At 43.6% G+C, this 12,915-nt stretch overlaps 1 protein-coding gene across 6 annotated transcripts in view; it reads right to left on the minus strand.

Annotated features, from left to right (window-relative positions):
- FAXC (failed axon connections homolog, metaxin like GST domain containing) overlaps window positions 1-12,915 on the minus strand; it is a 94,900-nt gene that overhangs the window by 59,810 nt on the left and 22,175 nt on the right. For all 6 annotated transcript variants that reach the window (XR_014297613.1, XR_014297614.1, XR_014297615.1 and 3 more), the window contains one exon: window positions 7,332-7,528. Coding sequence is in view for 1 of the 6 variants with exons in the window: in XM_082668881.1 (XP_082525007.1) it covers window positions 7,332-7,528 (197 nt within the window). In the remaining 5 variants the exon portion in view is untranslated. The remainder of the gene's footprint in view (window positions 1-7,331; window positions 7,529-12,915) is intronic.

Genomic DNA, 12,915 nt, shown 5'->3' on the forward strand with positions numbered 1-12,915 from the left:
CCAATTCCAACATACTCTGTACTACTACCACAACTCTTCTTTATTAGCTTTTTAAAAGATGCTTACAAATCTTGTTAGAAATATTTGTGTACCTCTTTTTCTAAGGATCTCAAAATAAAGTATTGAGGAGGAAAGAAATTTTGACTGAAAAGAGGAAAAAGTACATTGCAATGGTGATTAATATGTAGATTAATTAATATGTAGAAAAAGTATATTGCAATGGTGATTAATTAATATGTTAATTAATGTGTAATTAATATTAATATGTATCTTATATATTAATATTAATTAATATTAATGTGTGTATTAATATTAATTAATATTAGTATGTATATTTTATATGTTGATATTAATTAATATTAATGTATATATTTTATGTGTGTATATTAATATGTATATTTTATATGTTAATATTAATGTGTATATTTTATATATTAATTAATATATAAAAGATTTCATTTATTCTAATAGATTCTTTATACACATGCAAACAAAACACTTTTCTATTTCCTCTTCTTTTTATACCTGCAGTCATGAGGGTGTCAATTTTCAAATTTCTTTGGAATAATCAGCACTTTGATTCTAACTGTACTAGATCTAAATTCACAATAAAAGGCCTCTACCATCCTTGATTATTTTGGAAGTCAGTGATCTGAGAATAAAACTAAATTATCCTAAGTTAAGTATGACCAGGTAATGATAGCATCCAGGAAGCATCTAAAGCATAAAAATGAGGAATATGGTGGCTCTAAACGGACAGGTTGATGTGAAAAAGATTACATTCTTTGTAGACAAATTGCACGGGCTTTATCACAAGCACAACTGATCTTGAAGAATGAGCAGAAGTTCACCAGCATGAAGCAGAGGCAGAGGCATGTGCACGAAGAGCCCTGGCTGCTCTATGAACTGCAAGAACTTCAGGACGGGCGGGCGGGGTCCGGGATGCCTGAGGGAGCTTGTAAGAGTTGAAGCTAGAAGGGTGGGCAAGAATTGGGTCAGGAGGGGTCTGATGCAAAGGGTGCTAAGATTTATTCAGAAAGCAAAATTTAACCACCAAAAGGTTTTAAGCAGACGAGAAACATAATCAGATGTGTGGCAAGGTGAGGAAAGGACCGGAAGTGGAGAAACCACAGAGGAAGTCACCTCCCAGGCTGATGGTTGGAGTGGATGGTAACCAGTACCAGCATACACGAGGTGGGACAGATTTAGGTGACCAAAGATGAATTAACCTGTTGCATCTGAAGGTTCCATGGAACCTCCAAGGGAGGATGTCCCGAAGGTTGCAAATTCACAAGATAGGTTTAGACTCAAGAGAAAGAATTTATGGGCAGGGGCATGGCGGTGGCAGTTTCAAGGCTGTAAGAGGAGCTGAGGTCGCCTAAGAAAGTTTCTAGGGTAAGGAGTGGTTTGGGAGAAACCTAGTTCAAGGGTAAGTGAGAAGACCAGAAGGCCAGGCTGGAAGGGCCAGCTTGGAGAGAAGTAGGGACACCGCTCTCTGTGAGATGGAGATGTGAGGGGCTGCAGAGAGGTTCCAGGTTCCCGCCTGATGAACTTGGTCTCCTCTGAGAGCAGGAAATGAGGGCGCAGGCAGAAGACGAGGACGGAGCACTGAGAAGAGAGTCTGAGAAGACCAACAGGTTAGAGGAGCAGGCGGGAAGGGAGGAGGCAGCTGCTGTCCGGGCCACACAGCTGAGCAGGGACGAGAAACGCCTCCCGGCCCCGATGCAATGGTGTAAGGTTCTCCACCTGCGTTAGCAGGTCAGATGCAGGGCAGAGAAGAAACACTGGGTTGATTCAGAATTTTGCAGCTAAAAGTAACCTCAGAAACTGTCTGGCCTTCTTCCTTTCTCTTTCCCACCCTGCTCTCTATTTCTTTCCTCTCTTTTACTCCCTGTGCCCCAAATTACAGACCAGTATCAGGGAAGAGAAGCAAATGAGGGCCAGGCAGGCTCTTCCAGGGTCAAGTCCCATAAAGTGTGTATAAACGACAATGTCAGGTCAACTTCTACAGGTCAAAGACATCACTCATGCATGCTTCCATATCATAACAACCACTAATCCATGTCCTCCCACACCCAAGCTTCCTGAAAACTCTCCACGTGGTGGGTCTTCCATCCCCACCACTCCACCGAAACCACTCTCGTCCAAGTCAACAATCCCTTCTTACTGCAAAGTTCAAATACATTTTCTTTCCATCTTTATCTTTCTTGAACTCTCTGCAACAGCCAACACTATCATCCTCTTAGAATTCTCCCTTAGCTTACGTCTCTACTGCTTCTCCTCTCACCTCTTCCATGTTGCCAAGATTTTTCTCTTTATTCCTTCCACCTTCTTACACGTCACTCATAGGGTGAGGACTGCCCATGAGACCTCTGCCCTGAGGTCCACGGATCCGTGTGAAGGAGCCTCGGGAGCTCAAACCAACATTTCCAAAGTTGGATTCACCCTCTTGCTTTCCTCCAGTTCTGCTACTCTTCACCCAAACCAGAAAGAACCCCAGGAGTTCCTGTTCACCGCTCCCCACGCCTCACTCCTGAGAGCCAGTCACCCTGTGGCTTTGCCCTTTTCTCCAACTCAGTTAACACTGCAATGCAGGCTGCACCACTGCTCAACCCTGAGGGCAGTGGCCTCCTTGCAGGTCTCCTGACAGCCCCTCAAGGCCCTCCAGAAATCCATTTCCCCCGAGGCAGCCACAAAAAACCTCCTAAAACACAAATCGAATGGTACCTTGTTGCCTCTCAGAGTCATCCATTAACTCCCCATAGCTGCTTAGCTTGGCACGCCAGCCTCCCACCCCTCCCACAGCCGGACCCCAACACTTGCATCACCTCCCGTGCACCCACCACACAGAATTACACATGCCCCCCCAGACACCCCTTTCTTGGGGTGTCTCATCTTCCCCTCGCACCTGGCCCCTTCGCCTGCCACCCTGATCGGCCCTAGATTCTGCTGTGGCACCATCTCCTCAGGAAGCTTTCCCCTCATCGCTCCGGCAGGTGCTGGTTGCCTGGCCTCGGTTCTTCAAACGCTCCCCCGGCGCTGGCCACTATGCAAGCTGGGTGCCCGCCTCCCCCGTGAGCCACCTGAGGACAGGGACGGCATCTCGTCACCTTGCTTCCCCGCCCCCATCCAGCACAGTGCCAGCTACGGGTAGTCATCCATTCACTAAGTTTGCTGAAAGAATGAATTATCGATTGAATGAAAAGCCTTCACTTCTGAGCCAGCCTCTGCTAAGTAGTGCTTCTAAGGGCCGACAATATTTACACAGAGAAATGGAAAGAGAGATGTCTATGGAGAATGAAGAAGGGGCTGCCACCATTCTCTTCTGGGATCTGCCTCTTCACTCTCCACTGGGAAGAGGCCCACTGCACAAGGAATCATGAATTATTAACTGGAGAGGACGGGGAAGGCCAATTTGGGAACTAGACCAGGTGGAGCAATTAAAATAATTTCTCATTCTGAGAGCCTCTCTCAGGAAGTTGATACTCATTTTCGTTATCGCAACTGATGTATCTGGTCTCTCCTACAAAATGAGGTCAGAGAGGTTTTTTCTTTCTTCAATATTGATTATCTTAGAACAGAAGAGTAAACCCTGCTCAAACCTTTTTAAAGCAGATTAGGAAGGCAGGAAAGAAAAGCAGACCTCTGATGTTTTAATGACAATATCCCTCATTATAACCTAACATGAGGCCTGGCCCATAGCAGAAGTGACTATTAGTACACATGTACTGCAAACCATGGCAAACTACTGTTTGACAAATGAGTCTTAGCATATGGCCTTCCCAACCATGAGAACGCCTTTTTCTGGGTCATGCTACATCCTTGCCATCTTTCACTTGTACTCTAAATGCTCAAGGGTGCGAGAGCATGTGATATGCTTCTGTAATTTCACCACGTTTCACAGGCATTAGATTAGCCTCTCCAAACAGGGGTCCTCACTACATCTAAAAGTAAGGGTGGAGGGGGACAAAAAAAGAAAGGAGAAGGGACCACATCAATTGAGCTGTAATCAGGGAGAGAGTGTCTCCTGGCTTTTAGAGAAGGAGATCTTGGGTAAGTCATTTTATTAAAGCATCCCAACTCTCCCATTCACCAAAAGCCAAAATCAAAATTTAAAGATTATGGCCAACCTAAAAATGAATTTGAATCCTCTATTCTAACCCCTATATTTTTATGGGTAAAACTGTTATGGCTATAGATAGTTGACAACGGTGCCCTGCACACGTCCCTATGGGGTTGTAAGGCGCTCAAGACACTCAGTAGTGTCCACAAGGGGGCAGTATGTCACACAGAAGCAGCTATAGCTTCTGTTACCAAAACTCAATTTCGTTCCAGTAATCAGACTTCGCTTTTACACCGGCTTCCCTGCATTAGATCTAACTTGAGCATCCAGTGGAACAAAGGGAATGAAAACCCATCTCCCTCATCTTCAATAATAGCTGTATAATGCAAGTGTATGGATTTCAAGTTCAGGAAAAACCACTTTATAGCTGAGTGTGCTTATTTGAACAGACCTAACTCAGAGCTTCAGAATTATGTGATGTTATATAATGACAGCCTTCCAATGTCTTTGCTTTTCAGAAAATCATATGTGAAGTGGAGTATTTTTAAAGTTTCAGACCAAAATAAACATATCTGAAAACTCCAGATAATTGAATCAACTGAGTCAAACAATTGATTCCACTTCTGTAAGTACAAACACAACCTTAGAGCACACTGATGGTCAGAATTTAACAAGCTCTCATGGAAAGCTCATACTTGTAATATTTTCTTACATATTGTGGTCAGTTCCCTATGCTGGCCCCCGGTTTCCACAGGTACACATTTTCTTACCATGGGTTGCACGGGCAGTGTGGGGCTGGGAGGCGGGGGTGGGGGGGGTGGGGGGTGGGGTGTCTTTTCTCCCCTGGGATTTAGAGCTCTCTGGAAAGCCTGTTCGGGATCTCCCTAAAGCAGGAAGTTGGCTAAAGGTTTGGAAAGTTTATGAAACAGAGAAAGTTTGTTTTTCCTTCCACTACTAGAGACTAAAAGAAATTGGAGGAATTCGGATTTTTTTTTTTGAAAGTTCACTGGATATTTATATCTCAGTCAAGACCTGACCTCCCACCTTCACTACCTGTTCCTCAAATTAACCCTTGAGACACAAATGAGAAACAGTAGCTAACCCAAAAAAAGTATTTTTTTAATTAAAAGAAGAATCTACAAATGACCTAAGCAACTTCCCAAGCACTTGGGGGTTTGTAGTCTGTAAAATTAAGATTCTTCCCCACCAGGGTACCACCTCCCACCTCTCTCTCCCACCCCTCCCCACCACACCCCATCTCGTTAGCAGGGACCCTCTCATTAGGAAGAGAACGGAAGGGAAGAGCAGGAGATGAACCTCTACCAGAGAGTAAACATATATAAAATGTCACTAATACCCAGAGCAAGAAGCAGTGATGGGTGGTACTTGGGAATCTAGCTGGATCAAAATCTTTCTAACTTGAATATAAATTTTATGAACCACTACAGAAAACAAAGAGTGTAGAAAAATACCAACTTAAATGTAAGCCTTCCGGCTTTTCAGGCAGCTGACAAAGTGCTAGCTCTCCACATTAATGGGCCCATCCACTAAACGATATAGCACTTTGACGGGGGCCTCAGCAAGGGAAGACACCGAGGGTTTTTGGGTGCCTGTGCTGGTTCTTCATTCCCCTGATCGCTGCAAAGCGGGGACTGGAACCTGGCAAGCAGGTGAGACGACTCTGTCCCTCAAAGGTTTTTCCCTGAGACTAAGCATGTCACCTGCACTCATGCATTTTGGTCCACACTGCAACCCCTGCACTCTCTGAGAGGGGAGGGCCAGCAGTTCTCCACAGGTACTATAAGGAACAGACCCGAGTTCATTCTGGGCACACGGAGTCTGTGATCAGTCCCAGGCTGATCTGCACCCCTGACTCCACTCTGTCTGGTTCCCTCCTTCCTCCCACCCTCTGCAGTGAGAAGGGGAAGAAAGTGGTGCTTCAGGTCAGCCCTGGAATAAAGTGAGCAAGAACTGAAAGTGGAAAAAGAAAACGAAAAACAGACGGTCACAGAATCCAAGAGACAAGTTTTCCATTTAGAAAGAGAGCTGAATGGAGGAAATAGGAATGTGATGGCAAAAAACCTTCTACAATCAACCCCACAGCGAGTGAATCCCTTGGTGGAAGAGGTAAAAGCTACTCGATGAGCAATAACCCAGGAGTAACAATTAATGCCAAAAAAAGTGGGATCAGCAATTCTTTATTAAATCTTTGGAACAAGATAAAGTGCAGAAATCAGGGAGAAAACGTCTCTTATCTATTGGAGTGTACAGAAAGATGCTAAAACTCCAGAAGACGGATGAAAGAAAAAGAAGAAACCCACATATCAATGAGCTTGTAAAGCAAGAAGAACCAAGTCTGCTTAACTCAGGTGATGTCACAGCCAGCACGCCAGGTGCAGCACAGGGGTACCTACCTCATCCACACAGTGTGTGTTAGGCTTCGTACTCAGGGAATACGGGCTAGGAGTCAGCCAATCAAGGCAAGGTACAGGATAGGAGTCAGCCAATCAAGGCAAGGTACAGGATAGGAGTCAGCCAATCAGAGCAAAGTACAGGCTAGCAGTCAGCCAATCAGGGCAAAGTTGCTCAGAAAATAGTAGTATGCTTTACTTTTGGATCATAGAGAAGCTCTTGTCATCCAAGGAAAACTGACGATACTCTGCCAAAGCTTGCTTAATTCATGTCACCTGAGACTTCTGTCCTGCCTTAGTCTTCTGTTCCTTCTGAGTATCTGATGTACTATCACTTTAATTCAGCAGTTTGTACTGGTAAAAAGCCCCGTCTACTGAAATATCTCCCTCACCTCAGTGACTTAGATCAGGGGTCAGCCAACTATACAGCCCATGGGCTAAGAAGTTTTCATATTTGTAAATGGTTGAGGAAAAAAAAATCAAAAGAATAGTATTGCGTATTAAATGAAATTCAAATTTCAGTGCTTTTGTTGTATTATTGAAACACAGTCATACTTATTCATGTGTGTACAATCTGCGGCTGCTTTTGCACTAAAACTGCAGAGTTAAGTAGTTGCCACCGACACATATGGCTCGAAAAGCCTAAAATATGCACTAGCTGGGCCTCCACAGAAAATGTCAACCCTGCTCTAGATACCTAGAAACTTAACAGTCGTAACTTTGACCCCTAAGTCAGTCAGAATGTAGAACACTTTGGAAAAGGCGGGGGGTAGTGTCTGAAAAGTGAAACAACTTAGCTTACTCCAAACGATAGGGACAGGCCCTGGACACCCACCCAGGCGCCCGTGGGGACTCACCAATAGAAATGCTCCTCCACCATCTTAGTCACTGCCCTGGAGATGGCTCTTTCATGAGGACCAAGGTTTTTGTTTAAATTCACTCCAAGTTTCTCTTCCAGAAAGTCAATTATGAATTCTGTCCCAGAAACTTTTTCATGATTATATTCAATCCAAGGCATTTTCCCTTGAGCAGAGAGCTTTCCACCAAAATAGTTCTAAGCAAAGTAAATTTTAAAAAGAGAAAAGCAATGTTTTATTTAAACTTCACTGTATGATTAACAGAAACAAATATTCCAACGGCATATTTGATGGTGACTGCACTATTCAAGTGAATGAACTCAGCATATAAACTCTTAAGGGAATAAGTAGTTACTCTTAAAAAAAAAGATTTGTCTCACATGAAAATATTATTTTACTCCCATAGATTTTATCATGGGTTCTGGCTTACTGTTTAAAAAAAAAAAAAAAAAAAAAAGAGCAGGGAGGAAGGGAAGTGTTGAAATGATCCCGATCCTGGTAAGAGTCAGTCTAGTTACAATATATGAACAACCCAAAAATGCAAAAAGTAAACATAAACCATGAGGAGGCTTGTACTGACCAGGCTACTGACCAAAAACCTCACTTGAAACCCAGTAGCTTACACTTGAAAATGCTTAATACCACTACACTGCACACAAGTGGTCCCAGAAATTATAAGTTAGCTGTACCAAAGTGTGTCCAACAGACTTAACGCCAGTGTCTGTGAAAATGCAGATTCCTGGGCCCCTGCCCGGATCACTGGGTCAGAATCCAGGGAAAAGTGCCCAGAAATCTGTGTTTTTGACAAGCTCCCTTTGATTCACACCCACACTAGAAGCTTACAGTGTCTCAGAGGGGATTCTGATCCCAGAATGGGGTTGGGTGGCGAGGTGGAGGTGGAGTCACACACTTCATAGACACTGAGAATGACAGAGTAACATCTTCTCACTATATTAAAAGATCTTAACCACACTGATGGAGGGGATTCTGTGGTAATGATTGCATTTACTCAACCCTTTTTCTCCGTAAATTTGGATTGTGTAGAACCCAAAGTTGATTTTTAAATCTGAATCCATTTTTGGGTGGTCTACACAGACTAAATTAATCAGATTATTACAAACTCTTCCTCATACTTCATACAAGTCGATAGTTCAGACACTGTGGGCTAATAGCAAGTGTTGGTTCCTGTGGAGGAAACTGAACTCTCAAATATTGCTGGTGGGAAAGTAAAACGGCACAACCACTTTGAAACCATGTGACAGTTTCTTAAAAAGTGAAGTACACACCTGCCACTCAATCCAGCCATTTCACTCCTAGGTATTTACCCAAGAGAAAAGAAAGCATATGTTCATGCAAAGACTTGTACACAAATGTTCATAGAAGCTTTATTTTCAATTGTCAAAACCAGGAAAAAAAAATCAAACGCTCATCAAGAGGTAAATGAATAAACAAATTCTGGTGTAACCTTACCATGGAATACTACTCAGCAATAAAGAGGAATGAACTATCGATACACACACAATGAATTTGGTAGAGAACAATGGGGACTTTAACTGTTCTCTGACTCTTGGTGTCTTGATTTCTTATCTCGTTGATTATTCTAAAGAAATTCATTCTAGGCCTAAGCCTGGAAAAGGGAGTTATTGGGGCTGCTGCTAGCCACATTGTTTTTGTGCAATTTGGAAAATGGAGCTTCCTCTGGGTGGATACAGTCCATGCCAGGATTCACAGCTTGGCAAGAGGTGGGTCCAGATTTTGCCCCCACTCCTTGGCCAGGCACTGTTGTGCAGTGAACAACCTGCACAACTATACATGGCAGCCTTACACATTACTCCTGAAGTTGAGAAATGTCAAGTTTTAAAAGTTGCTAGTACATCTGACATTTTTATAATTTGTACACTAAAGATGTGAATTTACCATATAACATAGTATCTGTTTCAGACTGCTCTTGATACCACCCATATCCTCCTTCCACATCACCTTCTAGACTCTTGTCGTTCACAGATGGATTCTATCCTGCACACCAACATCAGAGGGAGCTGTCTGTAGTGCAAATAAGGTGCAGGACCTCTGTTGCTCAAAATTACCCAACGGCTTTAATGGGTCTAGTCTAACCCCCTTCACAAAGCAGTCTAGGCCCATACCATCTAATCGCCACCCACCTGCCCAGCCTCCCTGCTGCCAGTGCCTCTGATTTCCTGAATTCCAACTGCCCACCCCTAACCAAGTCAAAGTCCTGCCATCTCTCTGACTTTGTATACTCCTGTACCTTGTACAGGAATCTCTTTGCCCATCCTCTGCAAGTCCTATCAATCCTAAAAAATTCAGTTCAAATTTCACCTGTTGGTGAACCACTTCCTCAAGGCACAACCATTATCTGCCTTTCCTCCATGCTTCCACTGTGCAGTGTATATTCCCCTCCCCTTTCAGAATTGCTGTTTATACATCTGCCCTTCCCTCTAGTCCATTCCTTCCCTGAGGACTTGGTACATTTTTATCTAGACCATTTTTTTTAATTGGGGTAATAAAAATCAGTGATGAACTCTTATGGGAATGAAAGTTCTACTAGGTTTTCATCATCAAAATTTTTTTTTTCCTTACTGGATAAAAAAAGCAGGAGACAACATTTTAGAGACACTATGAGTATATCTAAAAATTAGATGAATTCAAAAAATATTTTTAAAAAGAAACATAAAAATGTCCAAAGTAATTGTCAAAACTATGTGTGAGAGCCAGGTGATCTTTTTCCATGAATTTCAATTTTTCTGAATGTGGTTATATTACTTTTTAAATAAATAGATATAATTTTTAAATAATACTTAATTTTCCTTAACTTCCTTAAATATACTAAAGAACTCCTGGTCTATTTTTATCTAAGCAATTGGGGTCTGACTGGCCCACCAAGAGTAGTTTCTGAAAGTAATTTGGAGAAGAAAGATGAAGAGGTAAATCCTCTTTACCTCTTTTCCAAGCTGATGTTTCCCCCTGCAAGTCTGTCCTAGATGAGTTGAATGCATCTACACTTACACTACATTATTAGCACAGCAGTGAAAACACTAGGCTTTGGGTTTAAAAATCTGGCTCCCTCATTTAGTCACTCTGTGACCTTGGACCTCCCTGGTCTCCCTTAATCCCCCCTGGGCTCATCTATATAATGGGGATAATAACAGTTGCTTGAATTAAATGAGAAAATGCACACCAAGTGTTTGACAGAGTGCCTTCGTCAGAAGTATTAACATCACTATCACCATTTCAAAATGGAGAACTTGAGGCCTTAAAAGAAAATCCCAGAGTCTTGGGAAACTGACATGCTACACTGGCCACAGCGCCCCCAACTTTTCAGCTTAATTTATATCCATTAGATTCACTGCACCTCTGGAACCATCTTGAAAGGTCTCCCACTGGCTAAATTTGAGATAATTTGAGCAACTTTTGTGGATTATAACACGATGAAAAAAATTCACGCGGGCTTCCCTGGTGGCGCAGTGGTTGAGAGTCCGCCTGCCGATGCAGGGGACACGGGTTCGTGCCCCGGTCCGGAAAGATCCCACATGCCGCGGAGCGGATGGGCCCATGAGCCATGGCCGCTGAGCCTGCGCGTCCGGAGCCTGTGCTCCGCAACGGGAGAGGCCACAACAGTGAGAGGCCCGCGTACCGCAAAAATAATAATAATAATAATAAATTCATGCAACCACTATTGTGAATAAGAAATACAGGCATTAGTCCCTGCCCCTGGTTCCCAGCACAGAGCTCCTAAAGCCCTTACACATTCCTAAGTGACAGGAGCAATAGGAGCACCGCTTGTTCTAAGGAGGTGAGTCTGGGGAGGCGCCTGGGTGAGCTGGTCACCAGAAAGACCAAGTCGCAATTAGAAGCTTAGCGCTTTCAAACCCCTCCCCCGTCCTCCAGAGAGGTCTTGGACATGGAGTTATCAACTGATCGTCTCTACATGAGGAAGTCTCCACAAAATCCCCAAAGTATCGGGTTTGGAGGGCTTCCAGGTTGGTGAACACCACCACACTGGGAGGGTGACACCCTCAACTCCACGGGGACAGAAGCTCCTACACTCAGGACCCTCCCAAACCTCACTCTTCATCTGGCTGTTCATCTGTACCTCTTATCATATCCTCTAATAAACTGGTAAATGTAAGTAATTGTTTCCCTGAGTTCTGTGAGCTGCTCTAGCAAATTAATCAGACCTAAGGAGGGGTCATTAAAACCTCTGATCTACAGTCGGTTGGTCAGAAGCACAGGTGAAAATCAGGGCTTGCAACTGGCATCTGGGGGTCGGGGTAGGGGCGCAGTCTTGTGGGACTGAGTCCTTAACCTGTGAGATCTGATACTATCTCTGGGTAGTGTCAGAATTGAATTAAATTGTAGGATGTCCAGCTGGTGTCAGTGAATCACTTGGTGCGGGGAAAAGACTCCACACATCGGACCATAAATGTCAGAAATGACGTGTTTCATGTGAGTAGTAAACGATACTCATGGAGAGAAACACACCGGAGGGAGGAACTGGTTTTCCCTACACAGGAAGGAAGAATCTGAGTACTTCCCTTTACAAGTAGTTTTGTAGAATGTCCTTCTTTTTTGGAGATGCATGCTGAAGAATTGAGGGGCGAACTGTCATGATTCTTACAGATTATGTTCAAATGTTGCATCAAAAAAATTATTCATAAAGGTATATATAAAGAGAAATAAAGAAGGCAACATGCTACCAATTGGCGAATCTAGGTGAAGAGTATATGGATGTTCATTGTATTATTCTTTTAACTTGTCTGTAGCTTAGAAAAATTCTGAAATAAAAAGATGGTGGAGGTGGTGTACAGACAAAAACAGCAAATAAATAGAACATCAGAAGTTAGGGGAAAGACCAGCTTCTGTTTCCTAACCTCGTAACCTCACAATACCTATTTTTAGCTTCTATATTCAAAATGTTAAATCACGATTGTTCAATCTTAACATGTAAAAGGCTAATTTAATCCTTGCTCAAGAAAGGGAGGACTGCAAGATTGGAACCAAGATGGCAGAGTAGAAGGACGTGCTCTCACTCCCGCTTGCAAGAACACCAGAATCACAACTAGCTGCTGGACAATCATCGACAGGAAGACACTAGAACTCAACAAAAAAGATACCCCACATCCAAAGACAAAGGAGAAGCCTCAATGAGACGGTAGGAGGGGTGTAATCACAGTAAAATCAAATCCCATAACTGTTGGGTGGGTGACTCACAGACTGGAGAACACTTATACCACAGAAGTCCACCCACTGGAGTGAAGGTTCTGAGCCCCACGTCAGGCTTCCCAACCTGGGGTTCCTGCAAGGGGAGGAGGAATTCCTAGAGAATCAGACTTTAAAGGCTAGTGGGATTTGTTGCAAGACTTCGACAGGACTGCAGGAAACAGAGACTCCACTCTTGGAGGGCACACACAAAGTAGTGTGCACATCGGGACCCAGGGGAAGGAGAAGTGAACCCAGGGGAGACTGAACCAGACCCACCTACTAGTGTTGGAGGGTGTCCTGCAGAGGCGGGGTGGCTGTGGCTCACCATGGGGACAAGAACACTGGCAGCAGAAGTTCTGGG

This window comes from Grampus griseus (genome assembly GCF_964374135.1).
Source record: "Grampus griseus genome assembly, chromosome: 13".
Lineage (NCBI taxonomy): Eukaryota > Metazoa > Chordata > Mammalia > Artiodactyla > Delphinidae > Grampus > Grampus griseus.